Source organism: Brachyhypopomus gauderio, chromosome 2 (genome assembly GCF_052324685.1).
Source record: "Brachyhypopomus gauderio isolate BG-103 chromosome 2, BGAUD_0.2, whole genome shotgun sequence".
Taxonomy (NCBI): domain Eukaryota; kingdom Metazoa; phylum Chordata; class Actinopteri; order Gymnotiformes; family Hypopomidae; genus Brachyhypopomus; species Brachyhypopomus gauderio.
This window is the reverse complement of record NC_135212.1, coordinates 10,554,837-10,578,313: the sequence shown is the minus strand read 5'-3', so window position 1 is coordinate 10,578,313 and position 23,477 is coordinate 10,554,837. Positions and strand designations below refer to the sequence as shown.

General features: G+C 47.2%; 1 protein-coding gene across 1 annotated transcript; it reads left to right on the top strand.

The window, feature by feature from the left end:
• The first annotated feature begins 22 nt into the window (after positions 1 to 22).
• polr2b (RNA polymerase II subunit B) lies at positions 23 to 23,261 on the top strand. Its single transcript, XM_076986657.1, has 25 exons — positions 23 to 160; positions 278 to 350; positions 624 to 774; positions 935 to 1,047; positions 1,155 to 1,374; positions 1,528 to 1,686; positions 2,478 to 2,642; positions 2,758 to 2,954; positions 3,083 to 3,202; positions 3,425 to 3,611; positions 3,788 to 3,931; positions 4,553 to 4,692; positions 4,978 to 5,089; positions 5,471 to 5,625; positions 18,003 to 18,201; positions 18,309 to 18,477; positions 18,975 to 19,071; positions 19,267 to 19,361; positions 19,671 to 19,921; positions 20,418 to 20,507; positions 21,065 to 21,172; positions 21,287 to 21,400; positions 21,897 to 22,057; positions 22,278 to 22,473; positions 22,927 to 23,261. Exons 1-25 carry the CDS (start codon positions 142 to 144, stop codon positions 23,014 to 23,016), a joined length of 3,525 nt encoding a protein of 1,174 aa, XP_076842772.1. The 5' UTR covers positions 23 to 141; the 3' UTR covers positions 23,017 to 23,261.
• The last annotated feature ends 216 nt before the right edge of the window (positions 23,262 to 23,477 follow it).

Below are 23,477 nucleotides of genomic sequence, written 5' to 3'. Positions count from 1 at the left end.
GCAGATGTTTGGTAAGGTTTAAAGTGAGGGGGAAGTGACGTCCAACGTGCTCGCCGGATATCCGGGATGGAGAGCGGAGGTCTCCGCATCAAGCGCGTTTGAACTGAACTGTATTGTGGTTCGTTGACAAAATCAAACACAATGTACGATCAAGATGAAGGTACGTGCAACACTGTGGTCGCCGGGATGCAAACGTTCGTTTTTCGTAACCGACCATAACTAATACTGCGTTAAAACAATGTAGGAGGAACGATATTAAACCTTTTGGTTCTTACAGACATCCAGTACGATGAAGACGATGATGAGATCACCCCTGATCTCTGGCAGGAAGCCTGTTGGATTGTTATCAGGTACAACAGTTAAAAGCTGTTTATCACCTTTTACAGGTTATATAACCTATAAACCATTTTCTGCAAATCTTTTAGACAAATCTGCTAAGAAATTGGTCTTCTAACTCATGTTAGAAGTTAGATTAGGAAATGTGGACAGATATGTTGAAGAATGCAATATTCACTGCGTAATGACTGCAGATTTTAGAAATAACAATGAATATAACCGTGTCCATATATGAGTGTCCTGAGCACCAGGTAAGACTTGTGTTGACTGGTGTTTGTGTTCTCCAGCTCGTATTTTGATGAGAAGGGCTTGGTGCGGCAGCAGCTGGACTCATTTGATGAGTTCATTCAGATGTCGGTTCAGAGGATTGTGGAGGACGCTCCACCCATAGACCTGCAGGCTGAGGCCCAGCACACCTCTGGAGAGGTGGAGGAGCCGGTACGCATGCACACAACACGCAAGCCCGTACATCGCTGTCTGTCCATTAACTGCAGTGTTTTCTGGGGAGGCTGATGCACCGTGTGCAGAACGTGAGTTTTGTGAATTTTATTCGTTTTATCGCGACGTTCAGGGCAATTCTGTCCTTTTCCTTTGAAAGCCACGGTACCTGTTGAAGTTTGAGCAGATCTACCTGTCCAAGCCCACCCACTGGGAGAGAGACGGTGCTCCATCTCCCATGATGCCCAACGAGGCCCGACTCCGCAACCTCACGTGAGTACTGCTGCCATGGCAACACACCTTTCCATCAAACGCACACATTTTTCCACTAGACGAAGTTAATGTCGCGAGATTAATATGCAGATGTTTTGCTGGTCTAGTTACTCAGCACCTCTGTACGTGGACATTACGAAGACCATCATAAAGGAGGGAGAGGAGCAACTTCAGACGCAGCACCAGAAAACCTTCATCGGCAAGATTCCCATAATGCTCCGCTCCACCTACTGCTTGCTGAGCGGTCTGACGGACCGTGATCTGTGTGAGCTGAACGAGTGTCCGCTGGACCCGGGCGGCTACTTCATCATCAACGGCTCCGAGAAGGTGAGAATATCGCCTCTTTATATTTAGTTTTTTTTTGTTGTTTGATTCAAACGTTGGTATATTTGATGTTTAGTCCTCAAATGTATGCGCGTGTTTATGCCAGTCACTGAAACAGTCCAGCATGTCTTGACTCGGGCTGGTGTGTGTTTGTAGGTTCTTATCGCTCAGGAGAAGATGGCCACCAACACGGTGTACGTGTTTGCCAAGAAAGACTCTAAATATGCGTACACAGCCGAGTGTAGATCCTGCCTGGAGAATTCGTCCAGGCCCACCAGCTCAATCTGGGTCAGCATGATGGCCAGGGGAGGACAGGTGAGATACCTCTCTCTCTCTGTCTCGCTCTCTCTCTCTCTCTCTGTCTCGCTCTCTCTCTCTCTCTGTCTCGCTCTCTCTCTCTCTCTGTCTCGCTCTCTCTCTCTCTCTGTCTCGCTCTCTCTCTCTCTGTCTCGCTCTCTCTCTCTCTCTGTCTCGCTCTCTCTCTCTCTCTCTGTCTCGCTCTCTCTCTCTGTCTCGCTCTCTCTCTGTCTCTGTCTCGCTCTCTCTGTCTCTGTCTCGCTGTCTCTCACTGACACACACACATATGTATATATACACACACACACACACACACATGTATATACACACACACACACATATGTATATACACACACACACACACACATATGTACACACACACACACACACATGTATATACACACACACATATGTATATACACACACACATATGTATATACACACACACACATATGTATATACACACACACACATATGTATATACACACACACACATGTATATACACACACTTCCACTTCTGCATTGTTGATCTGACTTGTTCTTTCCCTTTAGTCTCTGACATCATCTTATGGTTTACCTGCGTAGTCACAGTCTGAAGCAGTTAAACCTTTTGCAGCATATTTCCTCATTTAAATTCAGGTCAAACATTGTGTTAAAATAAAATGTCCTGTGACGTAATTGCTTTTGAATCAGTTCATGTTCTACAATTGCTCCATTTAAAATGATTTCTCTCCAAATGACGCGTTTCTCTGCTCAAGCAAAGACGTGTAGCGTCTGCTATGAACGTGTGTGTTCTCACTGTTTGTAGGGGGTGAAGAAAAGTGCTATTGGTCAGAGGATCGTCTCCACCCTGCCATACATCAGGCAGGAGGTGCCCATCATCATAGTGTTCCGAGCCCTGGGTTTCGTGTCCGACAGGGACATCCTGGAGCACATCATCTATGACTTTGACGACCCGGAGATGATGGAGATGGTAACTCCTTACCCTTTATCTGCGTGGAGATAATGGATGGAGATGGTAACAGTCCTGTGATTGGAATTGGCTAATTTTCTTTCCCTCCCTCTCTCTTTCACCCCCACCCACACAGGTGAAGCCGTCTCTGGACGAGGCCTTCGTCATCCAGGAGCAGAACGTGGCTCTGAACTTCATCGGCTCCAGAGGGGCCAAGCCCGGCGTCACCAAGGAGAGGAGGATCAAGTACGCCAAGGAGGTTCTGCAGAAGGAGGTTCTGCCCCACGTGGGCGTCTCCGACTTCTGCGAGACCAAGAAGGCCTACTTCTTAGGGTGAGCTCCACAGACGTTCAGACGTCTACAGCTGCTTTTCACACGTCACTGGCTATTTGGTGTCTCGTTGTGAGAGTCTGTGATGACGTCTGAAAGTGTGAATGTGCGTATTTCCGTCTGCGTTGTAGTTATATGGTGCACAGGCTCCTGCTCGCAGCCCTTGGCCGAAGGGAACTGGACGACAGAGATCACTATGGCAACAAGAGGCTGGACCTGGCAGGGCCTCTCCTGGCCTTCCTCTTCCGAGGGTGAGGATGGGTGGATCTGTCAGTCAGGCTGTAGTAACTATTGCAACAACTACAGTGTCAGGAAAATGTGACAGAATGGAATGTCATACCGGTTTTTCATATCCGTTATTTTTTAATCCCTTGATGTAAAGTGGTGGGGGGGGGGGGGGGGGGGGAGGGGGGGGGGGGCAGTGAATCATCCCAGGTGTGGCCGGGTCGAAACCTTCCCATGTTCCCTTGCAGAATGTTCAAAAACCTGCTGAAGGAGATCCGCATCTACGCACAGAAGTTCATCGACCGGGGCAAGGACTTCAACCTGGAGCTGGCCATCAAGACCCGCATCATCTCTGACGGCCTGAAGTACTCTCTGGCCACGGGCAACTGGGGCGACGTGAAGAAGGCTCACCAGGCCCGAGCCGGCGTGTCACAGGTGCGGCACATCGAGGACCCGCCGAGGGGTTTGGGCGGAGATAAACGGGTTGCGCAGTGGGGCTTAGTCACGTGTTTTTTTTTTCCTGTTTAGCTCAGTGGTCTTCCTCATTTATTGCTGCCAGGGTTGATTGGTTGGTTTGTTTCCTGTGGCGCGCCGTGATTGGCTGTCTGCAGGTGCTGAACAGGCTGACGTTTGCCTCCACGCTGTCACACTTGCGACGCGTCAACTCGCCCATCGGCCGAGACGGCAAACTGGCGAAACCCCGACAGCTCCACAACACGCTGTGGGGCATGGTGTGTCCCGCAGAGACCCCCGAGGTACGCCCCTGTCCCCCCACACATGGTGTGTCCCGCAGAGACCCCCGAGGTACGCCCCTGTCCCCCCACACATGGTGTGTCCCGCAGAGACCCCCGAGGTACGCCCCTGTCCCCCCCACACATGGTGTGTCCCGCAGAGACCCCCGAGGTACGCCCCTGTCCCCCCACACATGGTGTGTCCCGCAGAGACCCCGAGGTACGCCCCTGTCCCCCCACACATGGTGTGTCCCGCAGAGACCCCCGAGGTACGCCCCTGTCCCCCCGCACTAATGTGTCCCGCAGAGACCCCGAGGTACGCCCCTGTCCCGCCACACTAATGTGTCCCGCAGAGACCCCGAGGTACGCCCCTGTCCCCCCACACTAATGTGTCCCGCAGAGACCCCCGAGGTAAGCCCCTGTTCCGCAGAGACCCCTGACATATGGCCAGTGCCTGCCTCCCCCTGCACATACACAGGGGCCAGCTACCAGTTGCTGGGTTTTGTTGTTGGTAATGTGGTCATGTCATGGGTGGAGTTTCTTTTAAACCCGCCTCCTTTGCAGGCGGAGTTTAATTGAGTGGTTCAGTGCTTGATCTTTAAAGTGGGACCTTAGAGTGTGTGTGGTGTGTGTGTGTGTTTACAGGGCCACGCCGTAGGCCTGGTGAAGAACCTGGCTCTGATGGCGTACATCTCTGTGGGCTCCCAGCCGTCCCCCATCCTGGAGTTCTTGGAGGAGTGGAGCATGGAGAACCTGGAGGAGATCTCGCCTGCTGCCATTGCAGAGTCAGTCCTCCAGGGGGCAGAGCTTCATTAGAGACATATAAAGAGCTTCTAAGGGCTGCTGGGTTTTTCCTATAAAGGGGCAGTCTTTGTGTGAACTGGGAAGATCTGGAAATTTAAGGTTTTAGCTATATGGAACTACTGGTACTGGTTTAAGTGTAAAGAGCTTGTTTAACATGAAGGTGAAGTAGCCTGAGGTCGTTTTCCTGATCTCTTTGGCATTGCTGAAACGTAAGCGCAGTGTGGCTAGCTAACACCTCACTGTTTCTCTGTGTCTGTGTCCTCTAGTGCGACTAAGATCTTTGTGAACGGTTGTTGGGTGGGTATCCACAAGGACCCAGAGCAGCTGATGAACACACTCAGGAAGCTCAGAAGGCAGATGGACATTATCGTATCTGAGGTGAGACATGAACCCCTTGGTCTAAGACCCCTTGTACACCAGAAATATTATTTTTGCATTACCTTACATTTAATTTGCATAAAGCGTGTCTGATTTGTAACTGCAGATTGCATTTAATTTGTCTGTGGTTGGTTTTCAGTAAACGTAATGAAAACCTATTGACTTTGTACCCTTTACAAGGTACTGTGGTACTGAACTTGGAGACGGTCCTGTTGTAACACCAGAACATTTGTTTTCCTGTTTCAGTCTAATAGAAAATAGTGTTTTGAATTGTTCTTTGTCTGTTCTATTAATCTGATGTTTCCCCTCTCCTCTCTCTCTCTCTCTCTCTCTCTCTCTCTCTCTCTCTCTCTCTCTCCCCCTCACCCCCCGCCCCCCCAGGTGTCCATGATCCGGGACATCCGGGAGCGAGAGATCCGTATCTACACGGACGCTGGGCGGATCTGTCGGCCGCTGCTCATCGTGGAGAAACAGAAACTACTGCTGAAGAGACGCCACATCGACCAGCTGAAAGAGAGAGAGTACAACAACTACAGGTACACACACACACACACACAGTACAACAACTACAGGTACACACACACACACACACACACACACACACACACACACACACAGTACAACAACTACAGACACACACACACACACACACAGTACAACAACTACAGGCACACACACACACACACACACACAGTACAACAACTACAGGTACACACACACACACACACACATATATACACACACATATATACACACACATATATACACACACATATACATACACACACACACACACACATATATACACACACACACACACACACAGAGTACAACAACTACAGGTACACACACACACACACACACACACACATATATATACACACACACACACACATATATACACACACACACATATATACACACACACACACACATATATACACACACATATATACACACACACACACACACACACACAGTACAACAACTACAGGTACACACGCACACAGTACAACAACTACAGGTACACACACACACACACACACACACACACACACAGTACAACAACTACAGGTACACACACACACACACACACACACACACACACAGTACAACAACTACAGGTACACACACACACACACACACACAGTACAACAACTACAGGTACACACACACACACACACACAGTACAACAACTACAGGTACACACACACACACAGTACAACAACTACAGGTACACACACACACACAGTACAACAACTACAGGTACACACACACACACAGTACAACAACTACAGGTACACACACACACACACACACACACACACACACACACACACACAGTACAACAACTACAGGTACACACACACACACACACACAGTACAACAACTACAGGTACACACACACACACACACACACAGTACAACAACTACAGGTACACACACACACACAGTACAACAACTACAGGTACACACACACACACACAGTACAACAACTACAGGTACACACACACACACAGTACAACAACTACAGGTACACACACACACACACAGTACAACAACTACAGGTACACACACACACACAGTACAACAACTACAGGTACACACACACACACACACAGTACAACAACTACAGGTACACACACACACACACACAGTACAACAACTACAGGTACACACACACACACACACACACAGTACAACAACTACAGGTACACACACACACACACACACACACACAGTACAACAACTACAGGTACACACACACACACACACACACACACACACACAGTACAACAACTACAGGTACACACACACACACACACACACACACAGTACAACAACTACAGGTACACACACACACACACACACACACACACAGTACAACAACTACAGGTACACACACACACACACACACACACACAGTACAACAACTACAGGTACACACACACACACACAGTACAACAACTACAGGTACACACACACACACACAGTACAACAACTACAGGTACACACACACACACACAGTACAACAACTACAGGTACACACACACACACACACACACAGTACAACAACTACAGGTACACACACACACACACACACACAGTACAACAACTACAGGTACACACACACACACACACACACACACACACACACACACAGTACAACAACTACAGGTACACACACACACACAGTACAACAACTACAGGTACACACACACACACACACAGTACAACAACTACAGGTACACACACACACAGTACAACAACTACAGGTACACACACACACACACACACACACACACACACACAGTACAACAACTACAGGTACACACACACACACACAGTACAACTACAGGTACACACACACACACACACACACACACACAGTACAACAACTACAGGTACACACACACACACACAGTACAACAACTACAGGTACACACACACACACACAGTACAACAACTACAGGTACACACACACACACACAGTACAACAACTACAGGTACACACACACACAGTACAACAACTACAGGTACACACACACACAGTACAACAACTACAGGTACACACACACACACACACAGTACAACAACTACAGGTACACACACACACACACACACACAGTACAACAACTACAGGTACACACACACACACACACACAGTACAACAACTACAGGTACACACACACACACACAGTACAACAACTACAGGTACACACACACACACACAGTACAACAACTACAGGTACACACACACACACACACACACACACACACACACACAGTACAACAACTACAGGTACACACACACACACATACACACACACACAGTACAACAACTACAGGTACACACACACACACACACACACAGTACAACAACTACAGGTACACACACACACACACACACACAGTACAACAACTACAGGTACACACACACACACACACACACACACAGTACAACAACTACAGGTACACACACACACACACACACACACAGTACAACAACTACAGGTACACACACACACACACACACACACACAGTACAACAACTACAGGTACACACACACACACACACAGTACAACAACTACAGGTACACACACACACACACACACACACAGTACAACAACTACAGGTACACACACACACACACACAGTACAACAACTACAGGTACACACACACACACACACACAGTACAACAACTACAGGTACACACACACACAGTACAACAACTACAGGTACACACACACACACACACACAGTACAACAACTACAGGTACACACACACACACACAGTACAACAACTACAGGTACACACACACACACACACACACACACAGTACAACAACTACAGGTACACACACACACACACACAGTACAACAACTACAGGTACACACACACACACACACACACACACAGTACAACAACTACAGGTACACACACACACACACACACAGTACAACAACTACAGGTACACACACACACACACACACACACAGTACAACAACTACAGGTACACACACACACACACACACACACACACAGTACAACAACTACAGGTACACACACACACACACACACAGTACAACAACTACAGGTACACACACACACACACACACACAGTACAACAACTACAGGTACACACACACACACACACACACACACACACACACACACACACAGTACAACAACTACAGGTACACACACACACACACACACACACACACAGTACAACAACTACAGGTACACACACACACACACACACACACACACAGTACAACAACTACAGGTACACACACACACACACACACACACAGTACAACAACTACAGGTACACACACACACACACACAGTACAACAACTACAGGTACACACACACACACACACACACAGTACAACAACTACAGGTACACACACACACACACACACACACACAGTACAACAACTACAGGTACACACACACACACACAGTACAACAACTACAGGTACACACACACACACACAGTACAACAACTACAGGTACACACACACACACACAGTACAACAACTACAGGTACACACACACACACACACACACAGTACAACAACTACAGGTACACACACACACACACACACACAGTACAACAACTACAGGTACACACACACACACACACACACACACACACACACACACAGTACAACAACTACAGGTACACACACACACACAGTACAACAACTACAGGTACACACACACACACACACAGTACAACAACTACAGGTACACACACACACAGTACAACAACTACAGGTACACACACACACACACACACACACACACACACACACAGTACAACAACTACAGGTACACACACACACACACAGTACAACTACAGGTACACACACACACACACACACACACACACAGTACAACAACTACAGGTACACACACACACACACAGTACAACAACTACAGGTACACACACACACACACAGTACAACAACTACAGGTACACACACACACACACAGTACAACAACTACAGGTACACACACACACAGTACAACAACTACAGGTACACACACACACAGTACAACAACTACAGGTACACACACACACACACACAGTACAACAACTACAGGTACACACACACACACACACACACAGTACAACAACTACAGGTACACACACACACACACACACAGTACAACAACTACAGGTACACACACACACACACAGTACAACAACTACAGGTACACACACACACACACAGTACAACAACTACAGGTACACACACACACACACACACACACACACACACACACACACAGTACAACAACTACAGGTACACACACACACACATACACACACACACAGTACAACAACTACAGGTACACACACACACACACACACACAGTACAACAACTACAGGTACACACACACACACACACACACAGTACAACAACTACAGGTACACACACACACACACACACACACAGTACAACAACTACAGGTACACACACACACACACACACACACACAGTACAACAACTACAGGTACACACACACACACACACACACACACACAGTACAACAACTACAGGTACACACACACACACACAGTACAACAACTACAGGTACACACACACACACACACACACACAGTACAACAACTACAGGTACACACACACACACACACAGTACAACAACTACAGGTACACACACACACACACACACAGTACAACAACTACAGGTACACACACACACAGTACAACAACTACAGGTACACACACACACACACACACAGTACAACAACTACAGGTACACACACACACACACAGTACAACAACTACAGGTACACACACACACACACACACACACAGTACAACAACTACAGGTACACACACACACACACACAGTACAACAACTACAGGTACACACACACACACACACACACACACAGTACAACAACTACAGGTACACACACACACACACACACAGTACAACAACTACAGGTACACACACACACACACACACACACAGTACAACAACTACAGGTACACACACACACACACACACACACAGTACAACAACTACAGGTACACACACACACACACACACAGTACAACAACTACAGGTACACACACACACACACACACACAGTACAACAACTACAGGTACACACACACACACACACACACACACACACACACACACACACACACAGTACAACAACTACAGGTACACACACACACACACACACACACACACAGTACAACAACTACAGGTACACACACACACACACACACACACACACAGTACAACAACTACAGGTACACACACACACACACACACACACAGTACAACAACTACAGGTACACACACACACACACAGTACAACAACTACAGGTACACACACACACACACACACACAGTACAACAACTACAGGTACACACACACACACACACAGTACAACAACTACAGGTACACACACACACACACACACACACACACACACACAGTACAACAACTACAGGTACACACACACACAGTACAACAACTACAGGTACACACACACACACACACACACACAGTACAACAACTACAGGTACACACACACACACACACAGTACAACAACTACAGGTACACACACACACACACACACAGTACAACAACTACAGGTACACACACACACACACACACAGTACAACAACTACAGGTACACACACACACACACACACAGTACAACAACTACAGGTACACACACACACACACACACACACACACAGTACAACAACTACAGGTACACACACACACACACACACAGTACAACAACTACAGGTACACACACACACACACACACAGTACAACAACTACAGGTACACACACACACACACACACACAGTACAACAACTACAGGTACACACACACACACACAGTACAACAACTACAGGTACACACACACACACACACACACACACAGTACAACAACTACAGGTACACACACACACACACACAGTACAACAACTACAGGTACACACACACACACACACACACACACACACAGTACAACAACTACAGGTACACACACACACACACAGTACAACAACTACAGGTACACACACACACACACAGTACAACAACTACAGGTACACACACACACACACAGTACAACAACTACAGGTACACACACACACACACAGTACAACAACTACAGGTACACACACACACACAGTACAACAACTACAGGTACACACACACACACACACACACAGTACAACAACTACAGGTACACACACACACACACACAGTACAACAACTACAGGTACACACACACACACACACAGTACAACAACTACAGGTACACACACACACACACAGTACAACAACTACAGGTACACACACACACACAGTACAACAACTACAGGTACACACACACACACACACAGTACAACAACTACAGGTACACACACACACACAGTACAACAACTACAGGTACACACACACACACAGTACAACAACTACAGGTACACACACACACACAGTACAACAACTACAGGTACACACACACAGTACAACAACTACAGGGGTACACACACACAGTACAACAACTACAGGGGTACACACACACAGTACAACAACTACAGGGGTACACACACACACAGTACAACAACTACAGGTACACACACACACACACACAGTACAACAACTACAGGTACACACACACACACACACACAGTACAACAACTACAGGTACACACACACACACACACACAGTACAACAACTACAGGTACACACACACACACACACACACACACACACACAGTACAACAACTACAGGTACACACACACACACACACAGTACAACAACTACAGGTACACACACACACACACACACACAGTACAACAACTACAGGTACACACACACACACACACACAGTACAACAACTACAGGTACACACACACACACACACACAGTACAACAACTACAGGTACACACACACACACACACACACAGTACAACAACTACAGGTACACACACACACACACACACACAGTACAACAACTACAGGTACACACACACACACACAGTACAACAACTACAGGTACACACACACACACACAGTACAACAACTACAGGTACACACACACACACACAGTACAACAACTACAGGTACACACACACACACACACACAGTACAACAACTACAGGTACACACACACACACACACACAGTACAACAACTACAGGTACACACACACACACACACACAGTACAACAACTACAGGTACACACACACACACACACAGTACAACAACTACAGGTACACACACACACACAGTACAACAACTACAGGTACACACACACACACACACAGTACAACAACTACAGGTACACACACACACACACACAGTACAACAACTACAGGGGTACACACACACAGTACAACAACTACAGGGGTACACACACACACAGTACAACAACTACAGGTACACACACACACACAGTACAACAACTACAGGTACACACACACACACAGTACAACAACTACAGGTGTACACACACACACAGTACAACAACTACAGGTGTACACACACACACACACACAGTACAACAACTACAGGTACACACACACACACACACAGTACAACAACTACAGGTACACACACACACACACACAGTACAACAACTACAGGTACACACACACACACACACACACACAGTACAACAACTACAGGTACACACACACACACACACAGTACAACAACTACAGGTACACACACACACACACACACAGTACAACAACTACAGGTACACACACACACAGTACAACAACTACAGGTACACACACACACACACACACAGTACAACAACTACAGGTACACACACACACACACACAGTACAACAACTACAGGTACACACACACACACACACACAGTACAACAACTACAGGTACACACACACACACACACACACACAGTACAACAACTACAGGTACACACACACACACACACACACACAGTACAACAACTACAGGTACACACACACACACACACACACACACACAGTACAACAACTACAGGTACACACACACACACACACACAGTACAACAACTACAGGTACACACACACACACACACACACAGTACAACAACTACAGGTACACACACACACACACACACACAGTACAACAACTACAGGTACACACACACACACACACACACACACAGTACAACAACTACAGGTACACACACACACACACACACAGTACAACAACTACAGGTACACACACACACACACACACACACACACACACACACACAGTACAACAACTACAGGTACACACACACACACACACACACACACAGTACAACAACTACAGGTACACACACACACACACACACACACAGTACAACAACTACAGGTACACACACACACACACACACACACACAGTACAACAACTACAGGTACACACACACACACACACAGTACAACAACTACAGGTACACACACACACACACACACACACACACACACACACAGTACAACAACTACAGGTACACACACACACAGTACAACAACTACAGGTACACACACACACACACACACACAGTACAACAACTACAGGTACACACACACACACACACAGTACAACAACTACAGGTACACACACACACACACAGTACAACAACTACAGGTACACACACACACACACACACAGTACAACAACTACAGGTACACACACACACACACACACACACACACAGTACAACAACTACAGGTACACACACACACACAGTACAACAACTACAGGTACACACACACACACACACACAGTACAACAACTACAGGTACACACACACACACACACACAGTACAACAACTACAGGTACACACACACACACACACACACACAGTACAACAACTACAGGTACACACACACACACACACACACACAGTACAACAACTACAGGTACACACACACACACACACACACAGTACAACAACTACAGGTACACACACACACACACACAGTACAACAACTACAGGTACACACACACACACACACAGTACAACAACTACAGGTACACACACACACACACAGTACAACAACTACAGGTACACACACACACACACAGTACAACAACTACAGGTACACACACACACACACAGTACAACAACTACAGGTACACACACACACACACAGTACAACAACTACAGGTACACACACACACACAGTACAACAACTACAGGTACACACACACACACACACACACACACAGTACAACAACTACAGGTACACACACACACACACACAGTACAACAACTACAGGTACACACACACACACACACAGTACAACAACTACAGGTACACACACACACACACAGTACAACAACTACAGGTACACACACACACACACAGTACAACAACTACAGGTACACACACACACACACACAGTACAACAACTACAGGTACACACACACACACAGTACAACAACTACAGGTACACACACACACACAGTACAACAACTACAGGTACACACACACACACAGTACAACAACTACAGGTACACACACAGTACAACAACTACAGGGGTACACACACACAGTACAACAACTACAGGGGTACACACACACAGTACAACAACTACAGGGGTACACACACACAGTACAACAACTACAGGGGTACACACACACAGTACAACAACTACAGGGGTACACACACACACAGTACAACAACTACAGGTACACACACACACACACACAGTACAACAACTACAGGTACACACACACACACACACACAGTACAACAACTACAGGTACACACACACACACACAGTACAACAACTACAGGTACACACACACACACACACACACACACAGTACAACAACTACAGGTACACACACACACACACACACAGTACAACAACTACAGGTACACACACACACACACACACACAGTACAACAACTACAGGTACACACACACACACAGTACAACAACTACAGGTACACACACACACACACACACACACAGTACAACAACTACAGGTACACACACACACACAGTACAACAACTACAGGTACACACACACACACAGTACAACAACTACAGGTACACACACACACACACACAGTACAACAACTACAGGTACACACACACACACACAGTACAACAACTACAGGTACACACACACACACACAGTACAACAACTACAGGTACACACACACACACACAGTACAACAACTACAGGTACACACACACACACAGTACAACAACTACAGGTACACACACACACACACAGTACAACAACTACAGGTACACACACACACACAGTACAACAACTACAGGTACACACACACACACACACACACACACACACAGTACAACAACTACAGGTACACACACACACACACACAGTACAACAACTACAGGTACACACACACACACACACAGTACAACAACTACAGGTACACACACACACACACACAGTACAACAACTACAGGTACACACACACACACACAGTACAACAACTACAGGTACACACACACACACACACACAGTACAACAACTACAGGTACACACACACACACAGTACAACAACTACAGGTACACACACACACACAGTACAACAACTACAGGTACACACACACACAGTACAACAACTACAGGTACACACACAGTACAACAACTACAGGGGTACACACACACAGTACAACAACTACAGGGGTACACACACACAGTACAACAACTACAGGGGTACACACACACAGTACAACAACTACAGGGGTACACACACACACACACACAGTACAACAACTACAGGTACACACACACACACACACACAGTACAACAACTACAGGTACACACACACACACACACACAGTACAACAACTACAGGTACACACACACACACACAGTACAACAACTACAGGTACACACACACACACACAGTACAACAACTACAGGTACACACACACACACACACACACACAGTACAACAACTACAGGTACACACACACACACACAGTACAACAACTACAGGTACACACACACACACACAGTACAACAACTACAGGTACACACACACACACACACACAGTACAACAACTACAGGTACACACACACACACACACACAGTACAACAACTACAGGTACACACACACACACACACAGTACAACAACTACAGGTACACACACACACACAGTACAACAACTACAGGTACACACACACACACACACACACAGTACAACAACTACAGGTACACACACACACACACACAGTACAACAACTACAGGGGTACACACACACAGTACAACAACTACAGGGGTACACACACACACAGTACAACAACTACAGGTACACACACACACACAGTACAACAACTACAGGTACACACACACACAGTACAACAACTACAGGTGTACACACACACACAGTACAACAACTACAGGTGTACACACACACACACACACACAGTACAACAACTACAGGTACACACACACACACACACACAGTACAACAACTACAGGTACACACACACACACACAGTACAACAACTACAGGTACACACACACACACACACAGTACAACAACTACAGGTACACACACACACACACAGTACAACAACTACAGGTACACACACACACAGTACAACAACTACAGGTACACACACACACAGTACAACAACTACAGGTACACACACACACAGTACAACAACTACAGGTACACACACACACAGTACAACAACTACAGGTACACACACACACAGTACAACAACTACAGGTACACACACACACACAGTACAACAACTACAGGTACACACACACACACAGTACAACAACTACAGGTACACACACACACACAGTACAACAACTACAGGTACACACACACACAGTACAACAACTACAGGTACACACACACACAGTACAACAACTACAGGTACACACACACACAGTACAACAACTACAGGTACACACACACACAGTACAACAACTACAGGTACACACACACACAGTACAACAACTACAGGTACACACACACACAGTACAACAACTACAGGTACACACACACACAGTACAACAACTACAGGTACACACACACACAGTACAACAACTACAGGTACACACACACACAGTACAACAACTACAGGTACACACACACACACACAGTACAACAACTACAGGTGTACACACACACACACACACACACACACACAGTACAACAACTACAGGTACACACACACACAGTACAACAACTACAGGTACACACACACACACAGTACAACAACTACAGGTACACACACACAGTACAACAACTACAGGTACACACACACACAGTACAACAACTACAGGTACACACACACACAGTACAACAACTACATGCATACAGGTTTTGTATGTGAGTGTGTGTATTTGTGTGTAGTTGGCAGGACTTGGTGGCGAGCGGCGTGGTGGAATATATCGATACGCTGGAGGAGGAGACGGTTATGTTGGCCATGACCCCTGATGACCTCCAGGAGAAGGGCGTGGCCTATTGCTCCACCTACACTCACTGCGAGATCCACCCGTCCATGATCCTGGGAGTGTGTGCGTCCATCATACCCTTTCCTGATCACAACCAGGTACACACACAGGCACATGAAAACAAAAGGTGTGTGTGTGTGTGTGTGTGTGTCGGGTGGCTCCTAAAGTGTCCGACTGTCCCGTGTTCTTCTCTCCCACCCCCCAGTCTCCCAGGAACACCTACCAGTCCGCTATGGGCAAGCAAGCCATGGGCGTCTACATCACCAACTTCCACGTGCGCATGGACACCCTGGCCCACGTGCTCTACTACCCTCAGAAACCTCTGGTCACCACTCGCTCCATGGAGTACCTGCGCTTCCGAGAGCTGCCAGCAGGTGATGCTACTACCCAAGTGATCACGGCCCATCAGATCTTATAACGTTTCAACCTGCAGTAGAGTCGGGATGCTGTAGGCCAGTAGGTTTTCTTAGAGCAGTACAGTGTTTGTTTGTGTACATGTTTAGGTTTACAGTCCTGTAGGGTTGTTTAGGTCGTTGTCCCATGTGCTACGTAGGCTATGTAGGCTATTTAGACTTATGTACAAACAGTTTATCTGTGGTGTAACCCCCGAGAACAGCTGGAGGGAATAACGAGTTGTTCACAAACAGCAGATGAGCTGTTGCACAAGTGTGAACACATGGGCTGTGTGTGTGTGTGTGTGTGTGTGTGTGTGTGTGTGTGTGTGTGTGTGTGTGTGTGTGTGTGTGTGTGTATGATCACCGTTCGTCCGAAGCATCGTCCGAGGTCTGTGTATGTTTGCCAGAGGACTGTTTACGTTGTCCTTTCGGCGGATGAATCTTGCCGAATTTCTCACGCGTCTCACACTCTGCAGGCATCAACTCCATCGTGGCCATCGCGTCGTACACTGGGTACAACCAAGAGGACTCCGTCATCATGAACCGTTCCGCCGTCGACCGGGGCTTCTTTAGGTAGCTCCGCCTCCTTCCGCCACGCCCTGCTTAACGCAACTTTAAAGCTCCCGTATGCACAAGCTCCAGAACATTCAGAAGAACACAGACCTGTCGTTCTATTTGAATGACATGTACATATGGAGTATAATGGGATACTTTAGTTGGGAACAACTGTGCTGTCTGTGACCTGTGACTGGCTGAATGTTTGGTCAGGTCCGTATTCTACCGGTCCTACAAGGAGCAGGAGTCAAAGAAGGGCTTCGACCAGGAGGAGAACTTTGAGAAGCCCCGACGTGACGAATGCCAAGGTCAGCTGGTGGTTCATAGCACTGTACTGCAGCTCTGGTTGGTCAGGAACGCTGATTTTAATGTAGATCAGCTGAGGACATTTTACACACATTTAACATCAGAGCAGTGGGAGTGGGACAGGCCCCGCCCACTCACTCCTATTGGGTCCCGCCCACTCACTCCTGGCTCACTATGCTATACTGTCTTGCACATTTATCAAAACAAGATGTTAGCATTTTTCTCATAACTGTTTGTCTCACTCATTCTCTCTGTCTCTCTCATTCTCTCTTGCTCTCATTGTGTGTTTGTCTCTCCGGCCCCGCCCCCAGGCATGAGACATGCCATCTATGATAAGCTGGACGATGACGGCCTCATCGCTCCGGGCGTGCGCGTGTCCGGTGAAGACGTCATCATCGGGAAGACGGTCACCCTGCCCGAGAACGACGACGATCTGGACAGCACCAACCGCCGCTACACCAAGAGAGACTGCAGCACCTTCCTCCGCACCAGTGAGACCGGCATCGTGGACCAAGTCATGGTCACCATCAACCAGGAGGGCTACAAGTTCTGCAAGATCCGGGTACATAGGGGGTGGGGCTTATGTTTCTCCCAATCAGAATAGAGAAGTGGATCTGTTGCTAACACCACTAATAATGGAAAAAAAAAAACGTAGGCTAAAGGTTTCTACTCATGACTGATACCTTTCCAAGAGGCCTTGCTTTTGTGATAAATTCACTTCAGATAAATTCACTTTCAGTCCCCCAGGGGGCTTTGGCTTCTGGTAGAGAGTACGCTGTGCGCAATTGGCTGCCGCTTCTCGCCGGTGTGTGTGTGATTGATTGTCTGTGACTTGTACCTGTGTTAAATTGTAAAGCGCCTTGGGAATCTGGAAAGGCGCTATATAAATTGAACATTCATTCATTCATTCATTCATTCAGGGATGAGCCCTTAACTGATGGTGCAATTAACCTTGGCGTATCAGCCCTTTGGCATGCTTTGTCGCATAACACTACTTTTCCTCCGAGGGGGCGTGGCCATGGGCGTGAACCCCTGTGTCTGATTGACTTTCTGTACAGGTGCGATCGGTCCGCATCCCGCAGATCGGAGACAAGTTCGCCAGTCGCCACGGTCAGAAGGGAACGTGTGGAATTCAGTACAGGCAGGAGGTGAGGATGCCATGACCCCTGACCTTAAGGGGTCACCTTTAGCTTGTTGTTACTATGACTACATTTCCTGTTGTTCAGCTTCCTTCCCCGAAACTCTGAAGTATGACGAGTGTCGAGTTGGATTTCAGTCCCAAGTATGAAAGTGGCCAAAATCGGAATCGTAAATGGCACATTCAGTGTGGTGTTGTGTACACTACCATGCAAATCACAAATCTGTCTCTCACATGGAGGGAAACATCTGATCTGCTACGTTTCCCCGCTGTCTGAGCGTAGCCTTCATCTTCTGCTTTGTTTGGATCTTCTGTGGCCACTGAGGCTCTTGTGGATGTTTCCAGCTCTGTTTAGACTGACGTGGAACTCTCGAGATGTCTCGTGAACAGACACAAACAGTAACACCAGGGTTCCCTCATCAGTCTCCGTCACATGGTTCCCCCGAGCTTGGAGTTGAATAACTCTAACTATTAGTTACCCTTGCTGCACAGCTGTTGTGCCAAATACTGTTCATCCTGTCTATTGTGCTTCCTGTCTGGACGTTTTGTCTTTGTGTGTCTCCGTAGGACATGCCTTTCACGTGTGAGGGCATCACCCCGGACATCATCATCAACCCTCACGCCATCCCCTCCAGAATGACAGTCGGCCACTTGATCGAGTGTCTGCAGGGGAAGGTACTGCCGCCCCCACCCAGTTACTGCGTTCACACACGCCTCCGACACGCCTCACAAGTGTAGTTCACACGCCCCTCTGAGCTTGGCTTGTGCCCCTGTCCGATTCCCTGCCAGGTGTCTGCAAACAAGGGCGAGATCGGTGACGCCACGCCGTTCAATGACGCTGTGAATGTACAGAAGGTCTCCAACCTGCTCTCGGAGTACGGCTACCACCTGAGGGGGAACGAGGTGAGGAACCCAGTGTGTTCTCTGTACTCTGGTTTATACGGAGGTCTGGAAGAAGGAGGAGTTGATGAGCGCTCACACACACACACACACTCTGCATCAATCTGGCATTCCTCTTCAGGGTGTGGGATGAAAGGAATTCTAAGTCACTGTCTGAAGGATCATTCATGTATATTTCATGCTGCAAAGCACACAGTGATATCATAACGCAGATTAATGGGACGTTTACTCAAACAGTCATTGATGTTAAATCCTTACGCTTATTTATATTTATCTCCATTTTACTTCCTGTCTCACTTTCCTTTCTCAAGTTGTTGGGCTCATAAAATTTGTTAGAGCTCTTTCTCCACCTCCCTCTCTCTGTGTGTCGCTCTCATTCTCTGTCAGCCCATACGCTACTCTTGTGTGTATTGTGAAGTGGAGATTTAATCATTCTGATGGGTTTTTCTGTCTCTGTCTCTCTCGCTCTGTCTGTCTGTCTGTCTGTCCGTCCACACAGGTGTTGTACAACGGATTCACCGGCCGCAAGCTAACCTCTCAGATTTTCATCGGACCCACTTACTACCAGCGGCTGAAGCACATGGTGGACGATAAGATCCACTCACGAGCGCGCGGCCCCGTCCAGATCCTCAACAGACAGCCCATGGAGGGCCGATCACGGTGAGGGCCCCGCGCCCGTCTGACCTTCGCACCCTGCAAACGTGCGGGGACACAGAACCTTTTCAAACCAAATGAGCTGATGTGATTTCATCCGCACTGTGTTTACATCATCTCGTTTTAATTGTGTGTGTGTGTGTGTGTGTGTGTGTGTGTGTGTGTGTGTGTGTGTGTGTGTGTGTGTGTGTGTGTGTGTGTGTGTGTGTCTGGGTTTGGATCCCAGCGATGGAGGGCTGCGTTTCGGAGAGATGGAGCGTGATTGCCAGATCGCCCACGGCGCCGCCCAGTTCCTTCGTGAGCGCCTGTTCGAGGCGTCCGACCCCTACCAAGTGCACGTGTGCAACCTGTGTGGCCTGATGGCCATCGCCAACACGCGCACACACACCTACGAGTGCAGGGGCTGTCGCAACAAGACGCAGGTGAGGGCCGCACGCTTTCTGTGTAACTGCTGCGAATGTCTGAAATGTTCACACAGTCTTTGAAACGAGGTGAGATCGATTAATCTTCCCATTCTAGATGCTCAGGTTTTTATTACTTCTTTCTGACTAAATAAGTTAGTTAGGTGTGAGGCTCTTGAAAGATGTATTTCAAGATTAGCAGTTACTTTTCGATTTGTGATGAACTAAAAAAAAAACCAACATTTTGGTCTGTCTGAAGTTTCAAAAAGAGACACAAGCACAAAGCTTTCATGATTAGGCTTGAGATTCCCAAAGTCGTTATTCCCCGAGACGTCTGCTGACTTCCTCTACTGTGTTATCTTTTAGGGAAATTCTGCCTCGGTCTGTAAGAGCCACGACACTAAACCCCATGTTTGAGAGTTCACCCATAAGTGTGTTGGATGGTGGTCTGATCTACGTCCCTGTGCGTTTCAGATCTCGCTGGTCCGACTGCCGTACGCCTGCAAGCTTCTCTTCCAGGAGCTGATGTCCATGAGTATCGCCCCCCGCATGATGACCACGTGAACTCCCTCGGCATCATGGGAGATGGGAGGAGCCGGGCTCGCCGCAGGGAAGAGCGCTGTGTGTTTCTGAACGGAACAGGCACACGTGATCGGGCCAGGCGCCGTCCGAGTCCTCCTGTTGCTCAAAGCGCTTTTGGTATGATGGTGCTTTGGAAGCCATTATATGGATTTAGTTGTCGTTGTTTTGGAAGTTAGTTTTCTTGTTTTTTGTAAAATGTAGACATAAATAAATCATTTTGTTTTTAATCAGCTTTAGAGTCGTTTGTTTGTTGCCGTCTGGCTGTAATTAGTGTTGTAGTGTGTTGTGACGTGAGGTGAATTAACTCCCCTAATGTGTGAGCTGGGCAGCCAATAAGAAAGCACTATTTTTGTTCTATTAAAATTTTATCTCGTGCTAATTGACAGTTCATCTGTCCATTAGCATTTATTTTGTTGTAATTGCGTGATTCCCAGTCTTCTGGG

Excerpts from the sequence above, each read along its gene's own strand:
- polr2b (XM_076986657.1), top strand. Across the intron at positions 2,955-3,082 it reads AAGAAGGCCTACTTCTTAGG|TTATATGGTGCACAGGCTCC; the intron begins GTGAGCTCCACA and ends TCTGCGTTGTAG. Across the intron at positions 4,693-4,977 it reads TCGCCTGCTGCCATTGCAGA|TGCGACTAAGATCTTTGTGA; the intron begins GTCAGTCCTCCA and ends TGTGTCCTCTAG.